The sequence below is a fragment of the Meriones unguiculatus genome, chromosome 12, assembly GCF_030254825.1.
Source record: "Meriones unguiculatus strain TT.TT164.6M chromosome 12, Bangor_MerUng_6.1, whole genome shotgun sequence".
NCBI classification, from domain to species: Eukaryota; Metazoa; Chordata; class Mammalia; order Rodentia; family Muridae; genus Meriones; species Meriones unguiculatus.
Genome location: NC_083360.1, coordinates 553,486 through 574,469, shown reverse-complemented (window position 1 = coordinate 574,469; position 20,984 = coordinate 553,486). Strand labels below are relative to the sequence as shown.

Genomic DNA, 20,984 nt, shown 5'->3' with positions numbered 1-20,984 from the left:
AGACCCTCTCTGTTCACAGGGCCCGCCTCCCAGGGCGGCCTCGCCCAATCAGAGCTCGGGCAGGAAGTTGACCCGCTTTCGCGGCACCTAACTTCCCGGGCTCAGCTCCGCCCACACCACGTGACTCCGGCCACCCTGCCCTTCTCCCTCAAAGGACGGCTTCGGAGAAACCCCGCCCGGCCACCGCTGATTGGTCGCTGTGTGCCCGGTCTCCCGGGTGACGGGAACGCGGTAGCCGGGAGGGGGAGTTCTGGTGCGCCTGCGCACTTACAAGATCGGGGTGCCGCAGGAGCCTTGAAATGAAGGTAAATAACTTAGAAATGCCAGCGGAGTGAGAAGACGCGGTCGCCGCTGTGGGTCCTCAGCTCTCGGAGCGCGGCTCTGAAGAGTCTGTCCTTGTCCCTTCTCGGGAGTTCTGAGGAGCTGGGGAATGCGCCCCGGGGTCGGGAGGGAGAGGCTGAGCTGTAGGGATGAGGGGAAAGGAAGCTTGGGGGAGGAGGCGCGGACGGCGGCCTGTGTCCTCTGGAACCGCAAGCCTAGTTAGAAGCCTGGATCTGAGGATGCTCGAACTGACCCAGGGTCGCGAGCTGCCTCATTTTTTTGTGGCTCAGTCCCGGGCAAGCCAAGCCACTGGCCCAGAACTCTAGAAAGAATAAAAAGTATTTAAAACAAAATCAAGAATTACTTGGCCCGTGACCCGTATATTGTGCAGAGTCCTGTTTGCTAGAACACGTGACGGAGAAATCTGCACAGTTGTGTGCGTCTTCCTTTGCAAGCAGGTTTTCCATGATTGGGTTCGTTGTGATTTCCACAGCTCCATCAGCTTCACTCCTGTGATTCACCTTAGAGATTTACCCCGCCCTGCTCTGGCAAAGAAAACGGGAAAAGCTGATTTTAAAATGGTTTTAGCTTTCCTAAAGTTTCGCGGTGGCTATTGTGTCAATTGGAATTGGTCAGATAATTTTGCATTATTCACTTCAGAAAAGTGACTCACTGTCCAAAGTGCTATGTCAGAAAGGAGTAAATACTTTCTTTATAGTTGAGAATCCTGTGCTTGAGCGTTACGGTTACTTGCTTTAATGCCTGTAACTAATACATAAGAAGCAAAGCTTTGGCTTTCTGGTTGGAAAGCTGTGACGTTTAGCCATGAGTTGTACCTAGAGCAGCTATAAAGCTCTGTGGAAGAAAACAAACCGGTAAGACCACAGCCCGAGACAGATCTGCCTTGAAAAGAATAAAGTCAGGTTTAAGAACCATGTGGTCACACAGCTACAGAAGAAAGATGTTCTTTGAGTATATGTGTGTTCATGCCAGACAAAACCTGTGCGTGCTTGTGATCGTAGCACGCCTGCAATTTAAATTGTGATTCCAGGACGCTGAGAGGGCACAGAATGCAATCAGAAAGCATTGAAGGAGTTGTGTTGCCACTCAGACCCAAATCTTCTGCAACAGTAGAGAAGCATCTACCTGGATAAGGGTGTCTTCTTTAATCTACACTAATATTTTTCATTTAGGGTCATGTTCCTAGGTATTATAGATTGGAGCAGTCTGATATAAAAATAGTATTAAGTTAATGAAATTTCAAATTTTTAACTTAAAAGCAACAGTAAAATTGTTAAAGAAACAGATAAAATTGTGGTAATAAATTTTGTTTTGCCAAGTATCTTCCAAAATTTATAGCAACATATAACCAACAGAAGAATTGTCAATGAAGCCAGTATTCATCGGTATAAATGAATCAGCCCACATCTTTAATCCCAGCACTCTGGAGGTAGAGGCAGGTGGATCTCTGTGATTTTGAGCTTAGTCCCATCTACATAGTGAATTCCAGGACAGCCAGGGCTATATAGAGAGATCCTGTCTACAAAACAAACCAACAAAAAAAATTGCCCATAACATCATCTGTGCTTCTCATAATCTTTAAAATCTGACATGTATTTTATAATTACAACAAATGCAAATTTGGATTGCCCATAAAGACAGTGGATTGAATGAATGGAAAGGTTTCCCAAGTGATACATGACGGCCAATATGGAAATGTAAGCATATGATGAAAGAAATGGACATAAAGAAAGGTAATTTCAAAGGGACTATAAACATCCTCGGTCTATCATAATTATCTCGTATTTAAAAAATAATTCGTTTTATGTGCATTGGTGTTTTGCTTGCATGTATGTCTATGTGTGTTACAGAGATCTTGGAGTTACAGATGGTTGTGAGCTGCCTTGTGGGTACTGGGAACCAAGCCTTGGTCCTATGGAAGAGCAGGGCTTAACTGCTGAACCATCTTTCCAGCCCAGCATCCAAGATTTTTAAATAATTTTGTTAAATTTAATCCCCCAAATCTGTGTCACAATAAATTCATGTTTAAATTTTTCAGCATGCATAAAGCAGTTACATGTTTCTATAAAGTCAATAATTGAAGACATTTAAAAGCCCACACCTTTAATACCAGCACTCAGAAGGCAGAGGCAGGTGGATCTTTATGAGTTCGAAGCCAATCTGCTCTACATAACAAGTTCCTGTCCAGCCAAAGATTTATATTGAGACCTTGTCTCAAAACAAACAAAAGAACAAAAAATATCTGTGATAATCTCTCTTTTACCTTGGGGTCTGTTCTGTTTTTATTCTGTTGCTGTGATAAAATTGGCTGACAGGTTCATTTCAGTTTACAATTCCAGAGTGTATAGTCAGCCCATCAAACAAGGGGGCACAATGGCAGGAGCTTAAAGCAATAGTCACATCACATCCTCAGTCAAAAGTACAGAAAAATAAATGCATGCATTCCTTCTTGCTTGTTGTCAGCTCATTTCTTTCTATAATTCAGGACACACTGCCCAGGGAATGGTGCCTCCCACAGTTGGGTAGGTCCTCCACATCAGTACACTTAAGACAGGCCAACCCAGTGTAGACAGTCCCGAATTGAGACTCTTTCCCAGATGATTCTAGGTTGTATCAACTTAACAATTAAAGCTAACCATCACAAAGTCCATCCTACTGCAACAACTACTCGTATTTGATTGATTGGTTGATTTTGTTTTGTTCATTGTATCATTACTTTTCATTTGTTTGTTTTGAGACAGGGTCTCACTTTGTATCGATGGCTGACCTGCAACCCACTGTAAACCAGGCTGGCCTTACACTCACCCCTCTGTCTGCCAAGTGCAGGGATTAAAGATGTATGCCACCATGCCTGGTTCTCACTGTTTTTATTTTTTGAATAAACACCGTACTGGCTGCTTTTGTGTGTCAACTTGACACACAACAGTCATCAGAGAGGAAGGAGCCTCAGGTGAGGAAATGCCTCCGTGAGATTCAGCTGTAAGGCATTTTCTCAATTAATGATCAGTGGGGGAGGGCCCAGCCCACTGTGGGTGGTGCCATCTCTGGGCTGGTGGTCCTGCTTTCAGAAAGCAGGCTGAGCAAGCAAGTGGAAGCAAGCCTGTAAGCAGCACCCTCCACGGCTTCTAAAACCAGCTCCTGCCTCCAGGCTCCAGCCCTGCTTGAGTTCCTGTCCTGACTCCCCCAGTGATGGACTATGTTCTGCAAGTGTAAAACTTTTCCTCCCCAGCTTGCTTTGGGTCATGATGTTTTGTCACAGTAATAGAAACCCTGACTAGGACAAAGATCATCATTCTGCAGCCTACATATCTGCATGATTAAACTTTGACATCTTTTCTGACCAACAAATAGTTGTTTTGAAAAGGTAAAACTTGTCTTTTTGTTTTTTTGTTTTGTTTTGTTTTTCAGCGTGTTTTCTCCCTGCTAGAAAAGAGTTGGCTTGGTGCTCCAATACAATTTGCCTGGCAAAAATCATCAGGAAACTACCTTGCAGTAACAGGGTAAGAAAAGAGCAACTGTTTTAAATAATGGTTGTGTGTGTGTGTCCACACCTAACCTGTGCCCATACTGTGTCCTCAGTGTAAATTCTTATGTGATAGATGTGTAGTAGAAAGAAATATTCTCCCCCACTAACGTCACAGTTTAAAGAACCTTTTGATTGGTCACAACTTTTAAACTACACATCCAAAACTACCATGAAAGGACATTAACATCAACTGAAATGGAGCCTGATTTTTAAATGCATGGATAAATATGAGAAATTTTGAAATAACTTATTCTACTTGCTTTCAGAGCTGATTTTATTGTTAAAATCTTTGATCGCCATGGCCAGAAAAGAAGTGAAATTAACTTACTTGGGTAAGTACAGGGGTGGATTGAAAACTTCAAGTTTTGTTGCCTCCAAGATAAAAATAAATAAGTAAATAAAGGTACAGTCTTAAATTTAAGCCAGATTAGGGCTGAAGAGATGGCTCAGCGGTTAAGAGCACTGACTGCTCTTCCAAATGGACTCAGGTTCAATTCCCAGCACCTGCATGGCAGCTCACAGCTGTCTGTTACTCCAAGATCTGACACCCTCACCCAGACATACACACAGGTAAAACACAAATGCACGTAAAATAAAAATAAATGAGCAGCACCATCTCCTCTCTTGTTTTCTCTAGCATAAAAAGGATTGTTTTCTTTAGGCTAAAGTTAGCAAAGCATGTATGGCCCTTGAGTTAGAGTCTATATCTACATACATAAACATTCACAGGGAAGCTTTTTGTCAGTATAATAAATGAGTCCAGAAGGAGGTTTCTTTGAGGCTGGGGTGATGGTTCAGTGCTTAAAGCACTTGCCACACAAACATGAGGTTCAGAGGTCAGATCCTGAGAACACACATGAATGCCAGGGCAAGGAGAGAGTGGTGACTCACCTGCAATTCCTGCCTTCCTGCATGCACACACACACTTTTCCCAGCAGGAATACCCAACCTGTACCTGCTTTGGTATTTCCTCTGCAGTATATCATTGGAGAAAAGTTACTTAGAGAATAACGATGTCTTCAGCTTTCAGGAAGTCATTCTGGAACCCCTCAGTGTTGGTTGAGCACTTCGGTCTGGGGTCATCGTCCTCATGCTGACAGACTCAGCAGACTGATCTGTGGAGACCCCCTGACCTCGTGGGCTTGTGCGGCCATGCTTTCCATAGTTCCCATACCTGTTGACCACTTTCCCAAGTCAGGTTGTCAACTTCTCTTTGCCTGGGTTTTCCCTCTGCCCCATCCTTCTGAGGCTAGTGTTTCACCATTTCCCACATGCTTCATTGTTGCTTCTGATTTCTGTATTTTGAGAAATGAGATTAAAATAGTCACTCAGTGATTATGCCTAAACTAAGGCACCCAGTAAAAAGGCTGCTTTGAGTAGATTAGGTAAGCTAATTGCCTTATCTCAGTAACACCTGTTTTAGTTAAGAAACTGTTGTACAGGCTACACATGTATTATGTGTAGCCCACAGCTATTAAACGGAGGCATTTTCTCAATTGAGGCTCCCACCTCACAGCTGTGGGCTGTCAGGTTGACAAACTACCGCATAACGGACCCCTTATCAGCTTGACACACAAACACATCCCCGTTAAGCCGCAACTTTTCCCTTCTTGTTCACCCCTAAGGTAACACACTAATACAGACATCACAATATAAAACATTTTACAAACTTAAAAGACCCACAGCCCTTGAAAATTCAAACACTTAAAAGTTCAGCCTCTTTAAAATATCCGGTCATTTTTAAAAATCCAAAGTCTTATAAAAGCTAATGTCTCCCAACTGTGGGCTCCTATAAAATCAAAAATAAGTTACTTTTTACTTTAGGAGGGAAGAACCAGGGGAAAGTCACAATCAAAGCAAAACCAAATTCCACTGTAGATGACTCGGTGTCCAGTGTCTGGGATCCGTTTATGGTCTTCCCGGCTTCTCCGAAGGGCTTGGCTCCTTCTGTGGCCCCTCCCCCTGCAGCACACACAGCATATCTTGCCAAGCTCCAGCTCCGCTCCTCTGCTGCTGCTTCCCATGGTGGTCATCTCATGGTACTGGCATCTCTAAAATGCTTGCACCTGGGCTGTATTTTCAGCAAGAGCCTCTCCTGGGTTCTTTTCATGATACCAAGCCTCAACTTCTCAGGACCCCTTCAATCCTGGGCCTTTGACTGCTACTGAGGCTGCACCTTCACCATTGGCCTTTCCTGGCCTTTCCCAGAGCCAAATCTCAGATGTTCTCCATGACCCCTTCATGCCTTTAAAACCAGTACCATCTGGGTGACTCTTACACTATAGAGTTCTGCTCCCCAGCTTTAGGTACAGCCTTGGCTGCCTCTGGAACACAGCTTCTGTGTGATAACTCACAGGAAACACCTCCAGATTTCATCTCCATGATCCTGGCCTCTTCTTGATCGCTGCTAATTTCTCCGCTCCAGCTAGCCAGCTATTACCCCAGCAAAGCAAAGGTTTCACTTTAGGGGTTCTGGTATTTTGTTAATCGCAGTTAACTTAGTAGAGTTAAGCTAAGCTTAACTCGGAGTGTGCATTGGTCCCCACAAAGTGTGAGTAACTCACAAGGTCCCTGTGGAATTTCATAAGTCCTCTGCATTTCTTTCAAAAGTCTCATCTTCCACATGCCCACAGAAGAGCTCGCTAAGCTTTCACTCAATGGCTTTTCCAGCTCAAAGTTCCAGAGTCCTTCCTCAATCCTCCCCAAAAGAGCATGGTCACGTCTGTCATCACAGTGCCTCACTACCCTGCTGACTTAGATAGGGTTACTACTGCTGTGACAGAACACCATAACTAAAAAGTAAGTTGGAGAGGAAAGGATTTAATTGGCTTGTGCATCTACATCATAGCCATATAGAAGGAAGTTGGGACAGAAACTCAAATAGGTCAAGAACCTGGACGCAGGAGCTGATGCAGAGGCCCTGGAGGAGTGCTGCTTAGTGGCTTGCTCATTCTGCTTTTTTATGGGCCCTAGAACCATCAACCTAGGGGTGGCCTTACCTGTAATGGCTGGGGCCCTCCCCCATCAATCACTAATTTTAAAAATATCCTATAAGCTTTTCTTATGGAGACATTTTTCTCAGTGGAGGCCCTCTCTCCTCTGATGACTCTAGCTTGTGTCAAGTTGGCATAAAACCAGCCAGTACACCAACTTTGATACACCTTGTTTTACCTATTAGAGAATTGCATTTCTTATAGTGCTTTTCCCTTTTTGTAAATATGAAGCAATCTTTCAGTATGTGATCTTTCATAATGAAGTATGTTACTTTTTATATAACTTTTAAAAACTAAAACAGAATTGGTCTTACAAATCATCCAAAGGTCTGAGGATAAAGCTTAGTAGTAGAGCACTTAGCTGACAAAATTGAGGCACCAGATGCAAGCCCTAGGACCACCATCAATCAAGAAATATCTGTTGGACAGCCTGCCACGGTGCTGCACATTCACAGTCTCGTTTATAGTCTTTATAGGACTCAGGAAAACCTGATACATACAGTTACATACAGTTTTATTTCATGTAGTGCATGGAAGTGGGGCTGAAAATAGAACTTAAAATTTCTCTATCCCTTCAAGGCAAAAACAAAGACAAAACATTAAGGATAGTGTTATATTATCAGTGGACAGCAGATTGAATTCCTCATTTTAGGATATTTATAACCTATTGAAAGATACTGAGTGGTCTTGTGAACAGAAGTCATAGACAGGCGGGTTTGTTTCTTCTCTCTGACTTTTGAGAAATGGATGGTAATGTTTTTCTTTTTTCTAAAAGCAACTGTGTTGCCATGGATTGGGATAAAGATGGTGATATCCTGGCGGTGATTGCTGAGAAGTCCAGCTGTATTTATCTATGGGATGCCAACACCAATAAAACCAGCCAGCTAGACAATGGCATGAGGTAAGGATACCTTTGTTGTTATTTAAGTGGTGGTCTGAGCACTTTCATCATCTTGGATTGTTTTTTTTTTTTTTTTTTGTATTGTTTTTATTAACATCAGCAATTGTACTCATTACTGAGATATAATACGGCATTTTACCGGATGCACACAGTGTGCCCTGGTCATCTCGGTGTAATTAGCATTTCCCAACTTGGTAGCTATTTTTAATTTTTTTCATTGAGCAATGTCCAGTTATTTTTAAAGTTTTCACTGAGAAATGTGATTGTTTTCATCTTGATGTGGATAGTCTTTCTTACTTTGATTTTGGAGATGCACTGAGGCATTCTTTTGTTGTTGTCAATTTTTTTTGTTGTAGTTTTTGAAACAAGATCTCATATAACCCATGCTGACCTCAAATTCACTGTGTAGCTAAGGATGACTCTGAACTCTGCTCCTCCTGCTGTTACCTCCTAAGTGCTAGGATTACAAGCCTGTACACCATGACTGTCTTGAGTAATTTTCTTATGAAAGAAAATCCTGTTCCTTTTATGGTTGATATGTATGGTCTTTCTGTTAATTAGAAGAAAGATGTTATGGCCATATGAGACTGTTTCTCCAACCAAGGACCATGGATGGATATAACCTAGAACCCCTCCTCGGATGTAGCCCATGGCAGCTCAGTATCCAAGTGGGTACCCTAGTAAGGGGAACAGGGACTATTTCTGACATGAACTCAATGGCTCTTTGACTCCTCTCCCTCCCCCCAGGGAGGAGCAGTCCTGCTAGGCCACAGAGGAGGACTTTGCAGCCAGTCCTGAAGATACCTGATAAACCAGGGTCAGATGGAAGGGAAGGAGGTCCTCCTCTATCAGTGGACTTGGAAAGGAGCAGGGAGGAGATGAGGAAGGGAAGGTGGGATTGGGAGGGAATGAGGGAGCGGGATACAGCTGGGATACAAAGTTAATAAACTGTAACTAATATTAAAAAAAAAATTAAAAAAAAAAGAAGATGTTATGGCCAGGCATGATGGCACATGCTTTTGATCCCAGCACTCAGGAGGCAGAAACAGGTAGATCTCTGTGAATTTCAGGCCAGCCTGGTTTACATAGTGAGTTCCAGGACAGACAGGACTACATAAAGAGACCTTGGTCTAAAACAAAAACAAAAAAGAGAATAAGAATATTATACTTGTGAAATAGCTTCTACTTTTTGTGGTTATTGTTGTTCTGTTTTTCAAGACAGGGTTTCTCTGTGTAGCGCTGGCTGTCCTGGACTGGCTTTTAGCCTTGTACTCACAGAGATCCACCGGCCTCTGTCACCTGAGTGCTCGGATTACAGGCATGTGCTACTGGTCCCAGCGAAATATCTTCTTTTAAGAGGTCTTTTGGCCGAGCATGCAGGTGTGTCCACCCTCTGAGCCATTTGCAGGCTGGCCCCTGCAATACATTTTTAACAAAATGTTTATTCACCTGTTACTGAAGTTAACTTCTCATGCGCTTTATTAACCCTTTACTCCCAAGCCTCATCATAATATATGACCTTTCACAGATTCAGCTTGTATCATCTGCACATAGAGTTTTTGCTGCTCAGATTCCAGGTTAGCTGGAGAAAGTCTCCTCCCCCATAGCTTTTGTTAACTCATTGTTCTGGGCTGCAGAAAAGAAGTAATAAAAACTCTAAAATAGAAGCATGATCTATCCGTGGTGCTCAGAAATGTAGCCACCTTACAGATAGCTAGATGGCCCCACCTCTCAGTTCTGATTGAGGAAAAGTGCTTTCTACCTGCTTCTTAGCAACTCTCATAGTGGTGGAGCAACAAACACAAGTCCTTTTTTGTTGCTATTTTAGCTAGGAATTGACCCAGGGCTTTGTTCAACTACACAGTGCTCTACCACTGAAATATATGCTCAGCCAAGATACACCCTTTTAAAAGTTATGAATTCCCACTGTTTCCTCCAATTTAATTTGCTTTGTTATTGGAAGCCACTTGTCCATCTGTCCATTCCCCCACCCCACCTCTCGCCTCCTGAATTTGTGTGTGGTGCCATTGGTGTGTGTGCATGTGGTGATCCAGGGCTGACATGGCAAGTCTTGCTTGATCACTCTCCACTTTAGTCACGGAACCCAGAGTTTACCAATGTGGATAGTCTAGCCAGCTTGTTCAGGGCATCCCATTCCTGTTTGCAAGCACTAGAATTACAGGCAAGCCCAACAATTTACACAGTTTATCCCAGAGTCTGTGAGCTCCCCTCACACTCCTGCACCGAGGACTTTACCAAGATGTGTGCTAGACTCAAAAACTAGCTTAAAACCAGTGCTCAAGTTCCATGTCATTGCTCTGGAGGCAGCAGAACCTGGGAGAAGGGAGCTGATAAATGAAGGGGACCAAAGTCTCATGCAATAGCCACTTTATTCAGAGCATCAGACAATTTATTCTCTGAGGGTTAAGTAGAGTCACATGAGTATAAAGTGTACAGTCACAAGGCCGAGCTGCACATGGCTGACAGGCTGCACCAGCCATTCGAGCCCCACATGACAAAAGCAGGTTTTTCCATAGAGACATAGACACCAATAGAAATAGCCAGCTGAGTAATCTGAAGTAATTATCCAGTAATCTATAGCTTATCCATTACACCAGGGACAGGGCATGAAAACGCATGCCAAGAACAATTCCGTGCTCTGAAGAGACTGATGTGCCAAGACTCTTATCTTGTTTTCTTGTATTTTTCTCACAAGTGTTCAGAATTCTTATTCATTTCCATTCTTGAACCTTATTCCAACAGTTTCCATTAAAATTTTTGCCATAATTATAATTAAAGCCATCATTTGTAACACAGATCACCCCATGAGGTTCTGTAACAATTGAATTGAAGTCTTCAGTCATTGTTTGTTAGTATTTTGAGTCTACCTGCTGCCAAGATGATCTTACACTGTCTCCAATTTTTCTTTTAAATTTTCCCTTTAATTTAGTTCATGTGAAAGGGCTTGCCAGCATGAGTGCTGTGCCTGAACCACATGTGTTCCTTGGTGCCTTCAGAGGTCAGAAGAGGGTATGGAATACCCTGGAGCTGGTGTTAGAGACAGTTGTGACCTACTGTGTGTGTACTTGGAACCAAACCTGGGTCTAGCCAATGCTCCTAACCCTACGCCATCTTTCTGTCACCTCCAAAATTCTCTTCGTGTGTAGTTGTCACCGTAAAACTACAAGCTGTGTGGGGTGTTTGTTTGTTTGTCTGAGACAGGGTCTTACTGTGTAACTACGGCTGGCCTTAAAGGCACAGAGATCTGCCTGCCTCTGCCTCCTGAGCACTGGGTTTACAGCTAAAAATCCATAAGCTATAATGTTACACTTGAGCTTCTAAGCAGAAATTAAAGTTATACATGAAGTATTTCTTAGAGGACTATTAAGAAGTTGTGATTGTAAATCGGTCTGAAATACATATCTTAATGTTGCAGGGATCAGATGTCTTTCCTTCTTTGGTCAAAAGTTGGAAGCTTCCTGGCTGTTGGGACCATTAAAGGAAATTTGCTCATTTATAATCATCAGACATCTCGAAAGATTCCTGTTCTTGGTAGGTTCTGCCTAGAAACACTGCTCCATGTTTGAGATGCTTTTCTGAGAGTCAGTTCCATTGCCTCAGATTTCCCAGGGATGGCAAGGGAAATTTTGTATAGAAAGGCTTCCCTGGTTCCTCTTAAATAGCTGACCAGGAATATCCCTCTCCTGCTTGCTGAGGTTTCTTGATGTACACAGGACAGACTGAGTTAGGGTCAGCCTGTGTCTTTGGGTATCAGGACATTAGTGGCATTCATTTTTCCCTCTCACACCCAGGTTATATATCTAGACTTGGAATAGCCCATATGCATATCAGCACCTATTGATCACATACATTTATTTTTTATTAATTTTAGTCAGCTTAGTCATATTATAACATATACTAATTTTTTTTAAAACACTGTTTTCAAATTTCCTCCACTCTAGAATCTTTTTTTTTAAAGATTTATTTATTTTGTGTATATGAATGCTCTGTTTTCACACATACCAGAAGAGGAAATCAGATTCCCTTACAGATGGTCGTGAGCCACCATGTGGTTGTTGGGAATTGAACTCAGGACCTCTGGAAGAGCAGTCAGTGCCCTTACCGGCTGAGCCATCTCTCCAGCCCCCAACATACACTAACTTTAAATCTCGTAGTCAATGAACAGAAACATTCTGTGACTGCTTACATACGGGGATATCCTTGTTTCTAATCCCTAGCCCACCTCGTCTCCACACACCAGCTGAATGCAGACAATGGACTATAAGCAGTTTGCCTCAGCCTATGTGGCCCACTTGACTTTGCATGAAGTGGTCTGGTTTCTTCAACCTTGGTTCACTTGACCCCTTCTGTCCCCTTGAAGATTGACCCCTTTTATTGTAGCATCACACTGATGTGGAGTGAGCAGGGTAACTGCATCCAAGTAGCTGGAAAAGCACGCCGCAGCTGAGGGAGGCAGCAAGCGCTGGAGACAGCGGCACCTCAAGACAGCTGAGAAAGTGCTTTCCATTAGGAGCAGCGAGTCAACTCGAATTTTCACATGTATCTCTTAGTATTTTAATTTTTAATAATGAGAGATGAATAGAAGCAACATTAATATGTTGAAAAGACCAAACTAAAATTTCCACTCAGTTACAAAAATCAACTTTTGCCCTATTAATTGTGTTTATAACTCCGGTAGGCATTTGTCCCCACTTCACCTATGAGAATGTCCTCCAGGACGTTTATAAACTCCGAAATTTGACACTGGATGAATGTTAGCGTATGATCATTCGCATATCAGGTTATCATAGGAACGTGATGTTATATGTGATCTTTGTATTTAATAAGAATATCATTCTGCCACTTTCTTACTTAATAACCATATAAAAACATACCTGAAAAGATTTGAATTAAGTACCCCTCTTAGGACCTTTAGATAAATATAGGATTGGCTCTCTTACCTGTGGTTGGGATTTGTGGCTGGGCTCTGTTTCCTCGTACCCTTTTCTTTAAGTCTTCTTTATTATTTGTGTGGGGATTTTGCCTGCAGACATACACACGTGTACTATGCGCATGTCTGGCACCATAGGTCCCCTGGAGCTGGAGTTACAGACAGTTGTGAGCTGCCACATAGGTGCTGGGAATTGAACCTGGGCCCTCTAGAGGAGCAGCCAGTGCTCCTAACCACTGAGCCATTTCTCCAGCCCCTCTCTTAGCCTTGTTAAAAAGGTTTATTTTTATTATTTTAAATTATGTGTAAGTATTGGTATACATGAGTGCAGTTGCCTATACAGGTCAGAGATGTTGGATCCCTGGAGCTGAAGTTAGAGATAGTTGTGAGCCACCTGCTTTGGGTGCTAGGAATTGAACTTGGGTCCTCTGAAAGAGCAGCTATTGGGGCCATCTCTCAAGCCCTACCTCTTAACTTTTCTTAAAATCAGGTTATCCCACTCATGGCTGCTGGATCCACGATCACTGAACCGCTGCACTGATCTGTTCCTTTGACCTCAGCTAGATGCTGGCACTACTTGCTTTGCAGGGTCTGATATGCACAAATGTTACTATGACAGTTTAATTAAATAATGCCAGTCCCCCATTTTGGTCGTCATTCGGTCACCAGAGTACTGTAAGCTAACTGTACTCACTGATGTTATGCTTAACCTGAGTGTTGAGCCATGTGACAATGTATAGGAAAAAGGAAGGTTCCTCCTCCCTTTCTTTGGTAAAGAAAGGAATGTACAGGCCGATGAGGTGCCTCAGCAGGTAAAGGCACTCACTGCCAACCCTAAACGACCCGAGCTCAACTCCCAAAGGTTGTCCTGTGACTTCCACATGTGTGCTGTGGAACACACATGCTCATATGCTCATACCATGTGAATACACACACACCACAACTAACTGAATAAATGTAATTTTAAAAAATGAAGAAGAAAGAAAGGCGTTTGTCTTCAGCATCCTTTGGCCTCTCTTCACAGAATCCTTTGCCTTTCTGGTTTTGCTGCACCACCTGAGTCCTTTCATCTATGAACAACATAATCTCACCATTTACAGGCTCTTCTCTAAATATTTTCTTCACTTTTGTGCTCTGGTCTCCTGATCTGAAATACTCTCTATACCTAAGAACTCCTGAATCTGCATCTCTTCTACACCATGGGCTAGACTCACACTTGCAAGTTCTTACTGAACACCCTCGGGGAGATGAGTACTCCAAACACAGCATCTCCAAAACCCTCTTGGTTTTCCAGAAAGTTCTCTCCAGTTACGTCCAGATCACTGTCTGCCTTCTCAGCACTCCTAGCTACTATCATGGGTGGCCTTGTATTTTCTGTCTAATTTCCTACAGTCTCCTCCTAATTTGCCCCCTCTTGCCCTGGAGCAGAGGGGTCCTCTGTATGCTCATGGGTACTGCATCCTTACGTCCGATCAACCACAGATGAAAAATATTCAGGAAAAAAATGCTGTACACACAGATGTGTGTCCCTCTGTTACTCCTTAACGGGCTGGCACAGTAGAGACTCCCACTTAAGTCTGACTAGTGGTACCTCAGTGGTACCATGAATTATACTGTGGTTATCCGTGAGCAGTTAACCTGTGTGGTGAGTCAGCTCACGTCAAGGATTTATGAGACCATGAGCTGAATGGTTAGTGAAGACAATTGTACTGCTTTGGGATTTACTTCTTTTAAAATACTACAAATTTAATTCTGTGGTAAATCAACAAAATTTGTAAAAGAAAACGTTTTTCTCTGCTAAGGTTAAGGCCGGACAAAAAGTTGTTATATACCACTACTTTAATTTCTAGCTAGTGATATAAAATAAGGGCTTTAATGAGAGTGGAACCCCTTGTCTGGCCAACCCCATGGCATGTATGATTAGCATCACACATTTTTTATTTACTCTTTTGAGAAGCCCATGTGTCTGTAAAAAATGTCTCTGTCTGTCTGTCTTTCAGGAAAGCATACTAAGAAAATCACATGTGGATGCTGGAATACAGAGAATCTTCTTGCTTTGGGAGGTGAAGATAAAATGATTACAGTTAGTAACCAGGAGGGAGACACAATAAGACAGGTGACACTATCATTTCTGCTGTGGGAGATGTTCATTTTTCCTTGTAATAAACAGGTTTCTATCAGACTGATATCTAAAAGTTTAGGTCACTGTGGAATATGCATGCAATTCCGCATTTTAAAAGATGCTGTACTCACTGATGTTATGCTTAACCTGAGTGTTGAGCCATGTGACAATGTCTAGGAAAGGGAAGGTCCCTCCTCCCTCCTATTTTATCTGTGGGAGTGCTTGCCTGCTGTTATGTGCGTGCACCATGTGCATGCCTGTGTCCACAGAAGTCAAAGAGGGCGTTGGATTTTCTAGACCTGGGGTAGCAGAGGCTGCAAACACCATGTGGGTGCTGGGGACTGAGCCTGCGTCCTCTGCAAGAACCAGTGCTCCTAACTACTGAGCCATCTCTCCAGCCCCCAATCTTCTATTTTAAATGTTAAACGCCTTTGTCTGTTTCCATGTATAACAAAATATCTCCAAATGCAGGAGCTTGCGACACCTGTGTTTCATAGTTGTTGACAAGGAATTCGGATACAGCTTCTTGGGGTGCTTCTACCTCAGGATCTCCCACAAGGCTGTTTCTAAGCTCACTCACATCGTTGTTGGCAGAATTCTGCTCCTGGCAGGTTGCTGTTCCTCCACAGAATCACTGTTCACTGTCCTGCTCTCTTGCCACATGGGCCTCCCAAGGAGTGTGCTGTGGTTGGATGTGATTTGTTGCCCAATGGTTCATGTGTTGGAAGTTTGGTTCTTTGTGTACATGATATTGGGAAGTTATGGAACCTCTGAAGAGTTGGAGCCTAGTAGGAGGTGATGGAGTCCTGTGGACAGGAGGAATTAGTGCAGTTCCCTTGGGGCTCTCACTTACTAATTAAGCAAAGGTTGTTATAAAAGGCTCTTCACCTTCCATACTCACCGGACTCTCCTTTTCACACACGTTACTGCCATGACAGTAGGCGGTCTTCTAAAAACACAGGGCCTTTCATGATGCGTCACTCAATTTTGTGGTACAGCTTATAAGCCCTATAGCTTTGGGAGATGGTAAAGATCAGTAAAACTTTAAAAAGTGAGTCTTTAAAAGACAGAAAACAACCCGATAAGACAGAGTGGGGGCTGGAGAGATGGCTCAATGGTTAAGAGCACTGTCTGCTCTTCCAGAGTTCTTGAGTTTGGTTACCAGCAACCATCTATACAGGGATCTGATGCCCTCTTCTGGCAGCCAACAGTACCTGCAGGTAGAGTACTCATATACATTTAAATAAAATAAATAAATAAATAGATAAATAGATAGATAGATAGATAGATAGATAGATAGATAGATAGATAGATAGATAGATAAATCTTATAAAAAAAAGACAGTGCAGGCAAATGCTATATCAAGGACTGGGAGTGTGGCTCAGCGGTAGAGCACTTACTTGCATTCACGACACCCTGTGTTCAATCCTTAGCACCACTAAATAAGTAAATAAATTGTAACTGAACTATGAGTTCCAAATTATAAGAACTGTGAAAACATGACAGTTAGAGTTATTGTCTTTTTCTGTCTTTCTCCTGTAACAGTAGAGAAGCTGGTGGGTTACACAAAATGCCAGCCCCCTTCCGTCTTTGCTCTCTACCGTTTTCCTAGGATGCATCCTTATCTTTCAGCTAAATGCTAGTGCCCCAGGATCATGGCTGCATTTCAGCCCCAGGAAGGGAGAAAAGGAGGTAGAACACAGGACATTAGTGAAGGAGCTAAAAAGAGGCTTTGTTTGTTTCAGTTCGTGTCATGTGAAACGGACCACAGCTCAGTCATATGGCCACACCCAGCTTTTCCCAGGAAGTTTTGAGTTTTGTCTACCAGATGCCCTGTGAAAACTTAGCATAGTGATTAATGCAGTATCTGTTATTCAGTGAAAGCAGGTAGAGGGGAAGATGTAGTCCAGGCTGTTCAAGCTAGCTGAAGTTATGCAGTGAGATTAAGAATTTATAGTGAGCAAACTGCAAGGAATAAGTTGGGTCTGTGTCTGGGACCCTTTGGAAAAGTCAAGCAGAAGTGCAGAACCATAGCGTGGCTCGTGTAGATCTTGAGCTTAAAAACCCTTCACTTTATTCTCTCTGTGTGTGTGTGTGTGTGTGTGGTGTGGGCATGCAGGCATGAGCACATGAAGTACATGAGTATGTATATGTATGTGCTTAACAGCACATGAAAGGGGAGGTCAGAGAACAATGCTGTGGTGTCAGTTCTTTCCTTCTGCCATTGTATAGATTCCGGGAGTCAAAGTCAAGTCATCAGGCATATATGCCAAACACCTTTATCTACCGCACTGTGCCACTGCCTCAAGCTAGGGTAGTGTTCAAGATTCTTCTGGCATTCTGAAAGTTGTTTACTCTGGTGTGATTTCTAGTAACCTTGCAATTTTGATCATTCTATTCTGTTGCCCTTTAGAAAAAGAATGATAGATATGCTGTGTACCTGCAGCAAAGCCCCCAGTCCGTACTGGACACTCACAGTACATAGTTGCACTTTTTTTGTCCCCTGGGTCATGAAATGACTTTAGAGTATTTTTTTCTAGAGCATCACAGGAGATCTTTACATCTTGCCAGTATTTGCATACAAGATAATTGTTTCCACTTTCTAAGCTTAAGTTTCCTTCCAAAGTTAAACAGACCACGTAAGGTGCCATGTGATAGGCAGAGCATACCTTAGAAGCATTGCCCCCTGGGTCTCTGTTGTGGTTCAGAAAACCATGCCAGTGTCACTTGTGTGGCTTCACTCTCGTTTATTCTGCTCGTTTATTCTTCCTTGTGGAGTCTAGAGATGGGTTTCGTTGTTTGGTTTTGTCTTGTTTATGGAGTGTTAAGGGTTGGACCTAGGGCCCCGTGTGTGCTAAGCCAGTGCCCTACTGCTGAGCTGCACCCCAGCCCACTGTTTTTGCATTTGGGACAGGGCCTCACTCTGTAGCCCAGGTTGGCCTTGAACTCATTACACACCTGAGGCTGGCTTTAAACACATGGCTGTTCTTCTGCCTCAGCCTCCTAGAGGTTTTAAATTTTGATAATTTTACTTTTTTTTTTTTTTTTTAGAAAATATTTGGTAGTTCTTTTAAAACCCTGCTTGAAATATATGTAATGGCAATGTATGCATGTATAAAATAATTCACACGTGATAGTGATGGAATTCATACTTACGGACTATGAGAGCAATGCTGAAACATCATTGCTCACCTGTCATACTGACAAAATGATACATGATGTGACCACATACCCTGCTGTTGAAACTGTAAATGAAAATGATATACCCATTCAGGATGCACGTTTGAAGAAATCTGACAAAACTACACAGGCAGTACCAGGAGATGATACCACATCGCCTCTAGCACAGAAGAGTCTGCTGGGCTGCAGAGACTGGTCCAGCAGTTAAGAACAGTTGTTCTTGTAGAGGCCTGGGTTTCATCCCCAGTACCCACATGGCAGTTTGCAATCTTTCACAACTCCAGTTTCAGCACCCTCTTATGACTGAGGGCAGCAGGCACATACATGGTACAAGGACATACATGCAAGCAAACTCATACATGTAAAATAAATCTTAAAAACCTATTGAAAAATTTAAAAAGTACAGTCTACTGAAACTTTTTTAAGTGGCCCTTTCTCATTTTTATAGTAGCCTTTAAAGAGTTTATTATACTCTTTCGCTGTCACGATTGTATTCTGTGGACTCTCGATGCCTTGTTCCTCTGTGAATTACATCATTTTGAACTTTAAGCTCATCTTAAGAGTTTATCTGACTTGGAGCATTTGGCTCCATACCTTAGCGTATGCTGGCCCTTGGCTTCTTCAGTTTTATGTAAATCTCTCCCCTCAGGAACTCCCAGACTGCTGGGTGTGTAAACTGGAACCCCAGGCCATAATGAAGAGAGAAAAACAGGTTGTGGGTTACATTTTTGAAATGAACGTTGTTTTTTCTGACCCAGACCAGTAGGCTTACTTGCTGCCCCCCTTCCTCCAGTTACACTAGAGGCTGCAGCTTGGGCCTGCACACACACTGCTGTCAGTGTGGTGTTTGCTGATGATCTCTGTAAATTCTTCCTTGAGCTTAACTGTCTACTTAAAAAAATACCCGTTCACTGAGCATGGTGGTGTATGCCTTTAATCCCAGCACTCGGGAGGCAGAGGAAGGTGGATGTGTGTGAGTTGGAGAACTGTACAGAGTGAGTTCCAGGATAGCTGGGGCTATACAAAGAAACCCTGTCTCAAAAAAAAAAAAAAATACACGTTCTGTTTCATTCAGAATTTCTAGGTATCTGTGGCAGGAGAATTTTCAGACTCACAATCCAAAATTAGTCTTAAATAAAATCTAGCTTCATGTTTTATTAAGACCCAGAACGACCCTCTAAGGTTGGTTTGTAAAGAGGGAAGGAATTGTGAACTGAACCTAGGGCTCCAGAGAAGCTTAGCGACACGCTTCAGTGATGTGTGTCCTGTCACTGAGCTCTACCTTGACGAGAATGAGTTGATTGTTGAATTTGTTCATGGTGATATTTCTTACCCCTGTAGACACCAGTGAAATCAGAGCCAAGTGACATCAAGTTTTCTACAAGCAAGACCGATGACCGAATTCCTGCTTCTGAAAACATAGTAAGCATTCTAATTCAAGCCCACACCCAAATTGTTTTGGTAGTTTCATAGGGTGTTCAATTTCCTGTCTCGGCTGGCTTGGACCTTGATAAATTATATCTGGGTTTTTTTGTTTTGCTTTGTTTTGGTTTTTCAAAACAGGGTTTCTCTGTGTAACCCTGCTGTCCTGGAACTCACTCTTGGAGACCAGGCTGGCCTTGAACTTAGAGATCTGCCTGCCTCTGCCTCCTAAGTGCTGGGATTAAAGGTGTACGCCACTATGCCTGGCTGTCTGTTGTTTCTTAAACTAAGGTAAACCTTAGTCTCTCAGACCTGAAAGTTGTTCTCGCCATTGCTAACTGCTTCATCTTCCAGCAGATGAGGACATTTCTTGTTATGGCTTGGTTGCTGGGTCATTCCTGTGGTAGCAAAAGCAGAGCGGAGGACCCTTTAAAAATTGGAACATTGGCCAGAAGTGTGGTGTGTGCCTTAAATCCCAGCACGTGGGAGGCAGTGGCCAGAGGATCTCTGTGAATTCAAAATTCACCAGAAATTCCATCTCTGGTCTACAGAGAGAGCTCCAGGACAGCCAAGGCTACAGAGAGAATCCCTGTTGCTCTCTGACTTAAGGCCCCCACACCAGTTGCTGGATGATGAACAGATCTCTGAAAATGGTAGCTTGTGTTTCTTTAACAGGTACAATCCCCTTGCTGTATTGTAACGTTCTAGAATCCAGATAATTTTTATAATCAACACAAAAATCTGTGAGGAAGTCATGTTTCTTTATTTCCTGAAAGGCTATGTTTTAAATTGATGTGGTTGTATTTTATGACAATTTAGAATCCAGCGTACATAGCAAAGTCTTTGACGTAAGTTTGTATGCACTTTTCTCTCCCCAACATAAGGACACCCTCCAGTGAGAACTGTAGCTAGTTCTGATTTTGTGTGAGTAACACAGGGATCCTGCTTCAGCCACACCTGCTGGAAAGTGATGCTAAAGTCAGCCAGCTGGTCCTTAGGCCTGCACACCTGTAATCCTGGCTGGCTCACGAGCCAGGTAGCCCCTTAGAATGAAAGATTCTGTACTGCAAAACTGAATTCAGCTCCAGCAAAACTGTGCTAGAGTCACTCTCCTAACCAGCACAGGTTCTGATGAGAGGTACAGAGTTCAAAAGACTCTCCATAAAGGTGTAGTCTATCTCAGAAAGTACATTGAGAATATATAAAGCTGAAGACCTTTGCCGGCCATGCATCAGTAAGTGCTGTCTTCGATTTTTGTTAGTTATGTTGCATACTAATGATAGCATTTAGCACGTTCAGATTTGGCTGTTTCCATAATGAGGTTCAGCTGTTTGGACTTGCTTGTTGGTCTTCTCTTGACATTCCACCTTCTCCTGATCTTTTCTGGCAGATAAGCGTAGTAGTTGGCAAGAAAATGTTGTTTCTTTTTCATCTGAATGAACCAGATAATCCAGTTGATCTGGAGTTTCAGCAAGCCTATGGCAACATCGTCTGCTACAGTTGGTATGTAGAAAAAAACAAATACAGAAAAAATGTGGTTTTTTTCC

General features: G+C 42.8%; 1 protein-coding gene across 4 annotated transcripts in view; it reads left to right on the top strand.

Moving 5' to 3' along the window:
- Nucleotides 1–206: 206 nt before the first annotated feature.
- Wdr19 (WD repeat domain 19) overlaps nt 207–20,984 on the top strand; it is a 67,235-nt gene continuing 46,457 nt past the window's right edge. For 3 of the 4 annotated variants that reach the window (XR_009585020.1, XM_060365271.1, XM_021640664.2), the window contains exons 1-8: nt 207–305; nt 3,751–3,842; nt 4,135–4,200; nt 7,637–7,762; nt 11,199–11,314; nt 14,714–14,829; nt 19,357–19,437; nt 20,828–20,940. Coding sequence is in view for 3 of the 4 variants with exons in the window: in XM_060365271.1 (XP_060221254.1) it covers nt 300–305; nt 3,751–3,842; nt 4,135–4,200; nt 7,637–7,762; nt 11,199–11,314; nt 14,714–14,829; nt 19,357–19,437; nt 20,828–20,940 (716 nt within the window). In the remaining variant the exon portion in view is untranslated. Of the gene's footprint in view, nt 306–3,750; nt 3,843–4,134; nt 4,201–7,635; nt 7,763–11,198; nt 11,315–14,713; nt 14,830–19,356; nt 19,438–20,827; nt 20,941–20,984 lie in introns of those variants that run through there. The other variant, XM_060365272.1, reaches the window with a different exon arrangement.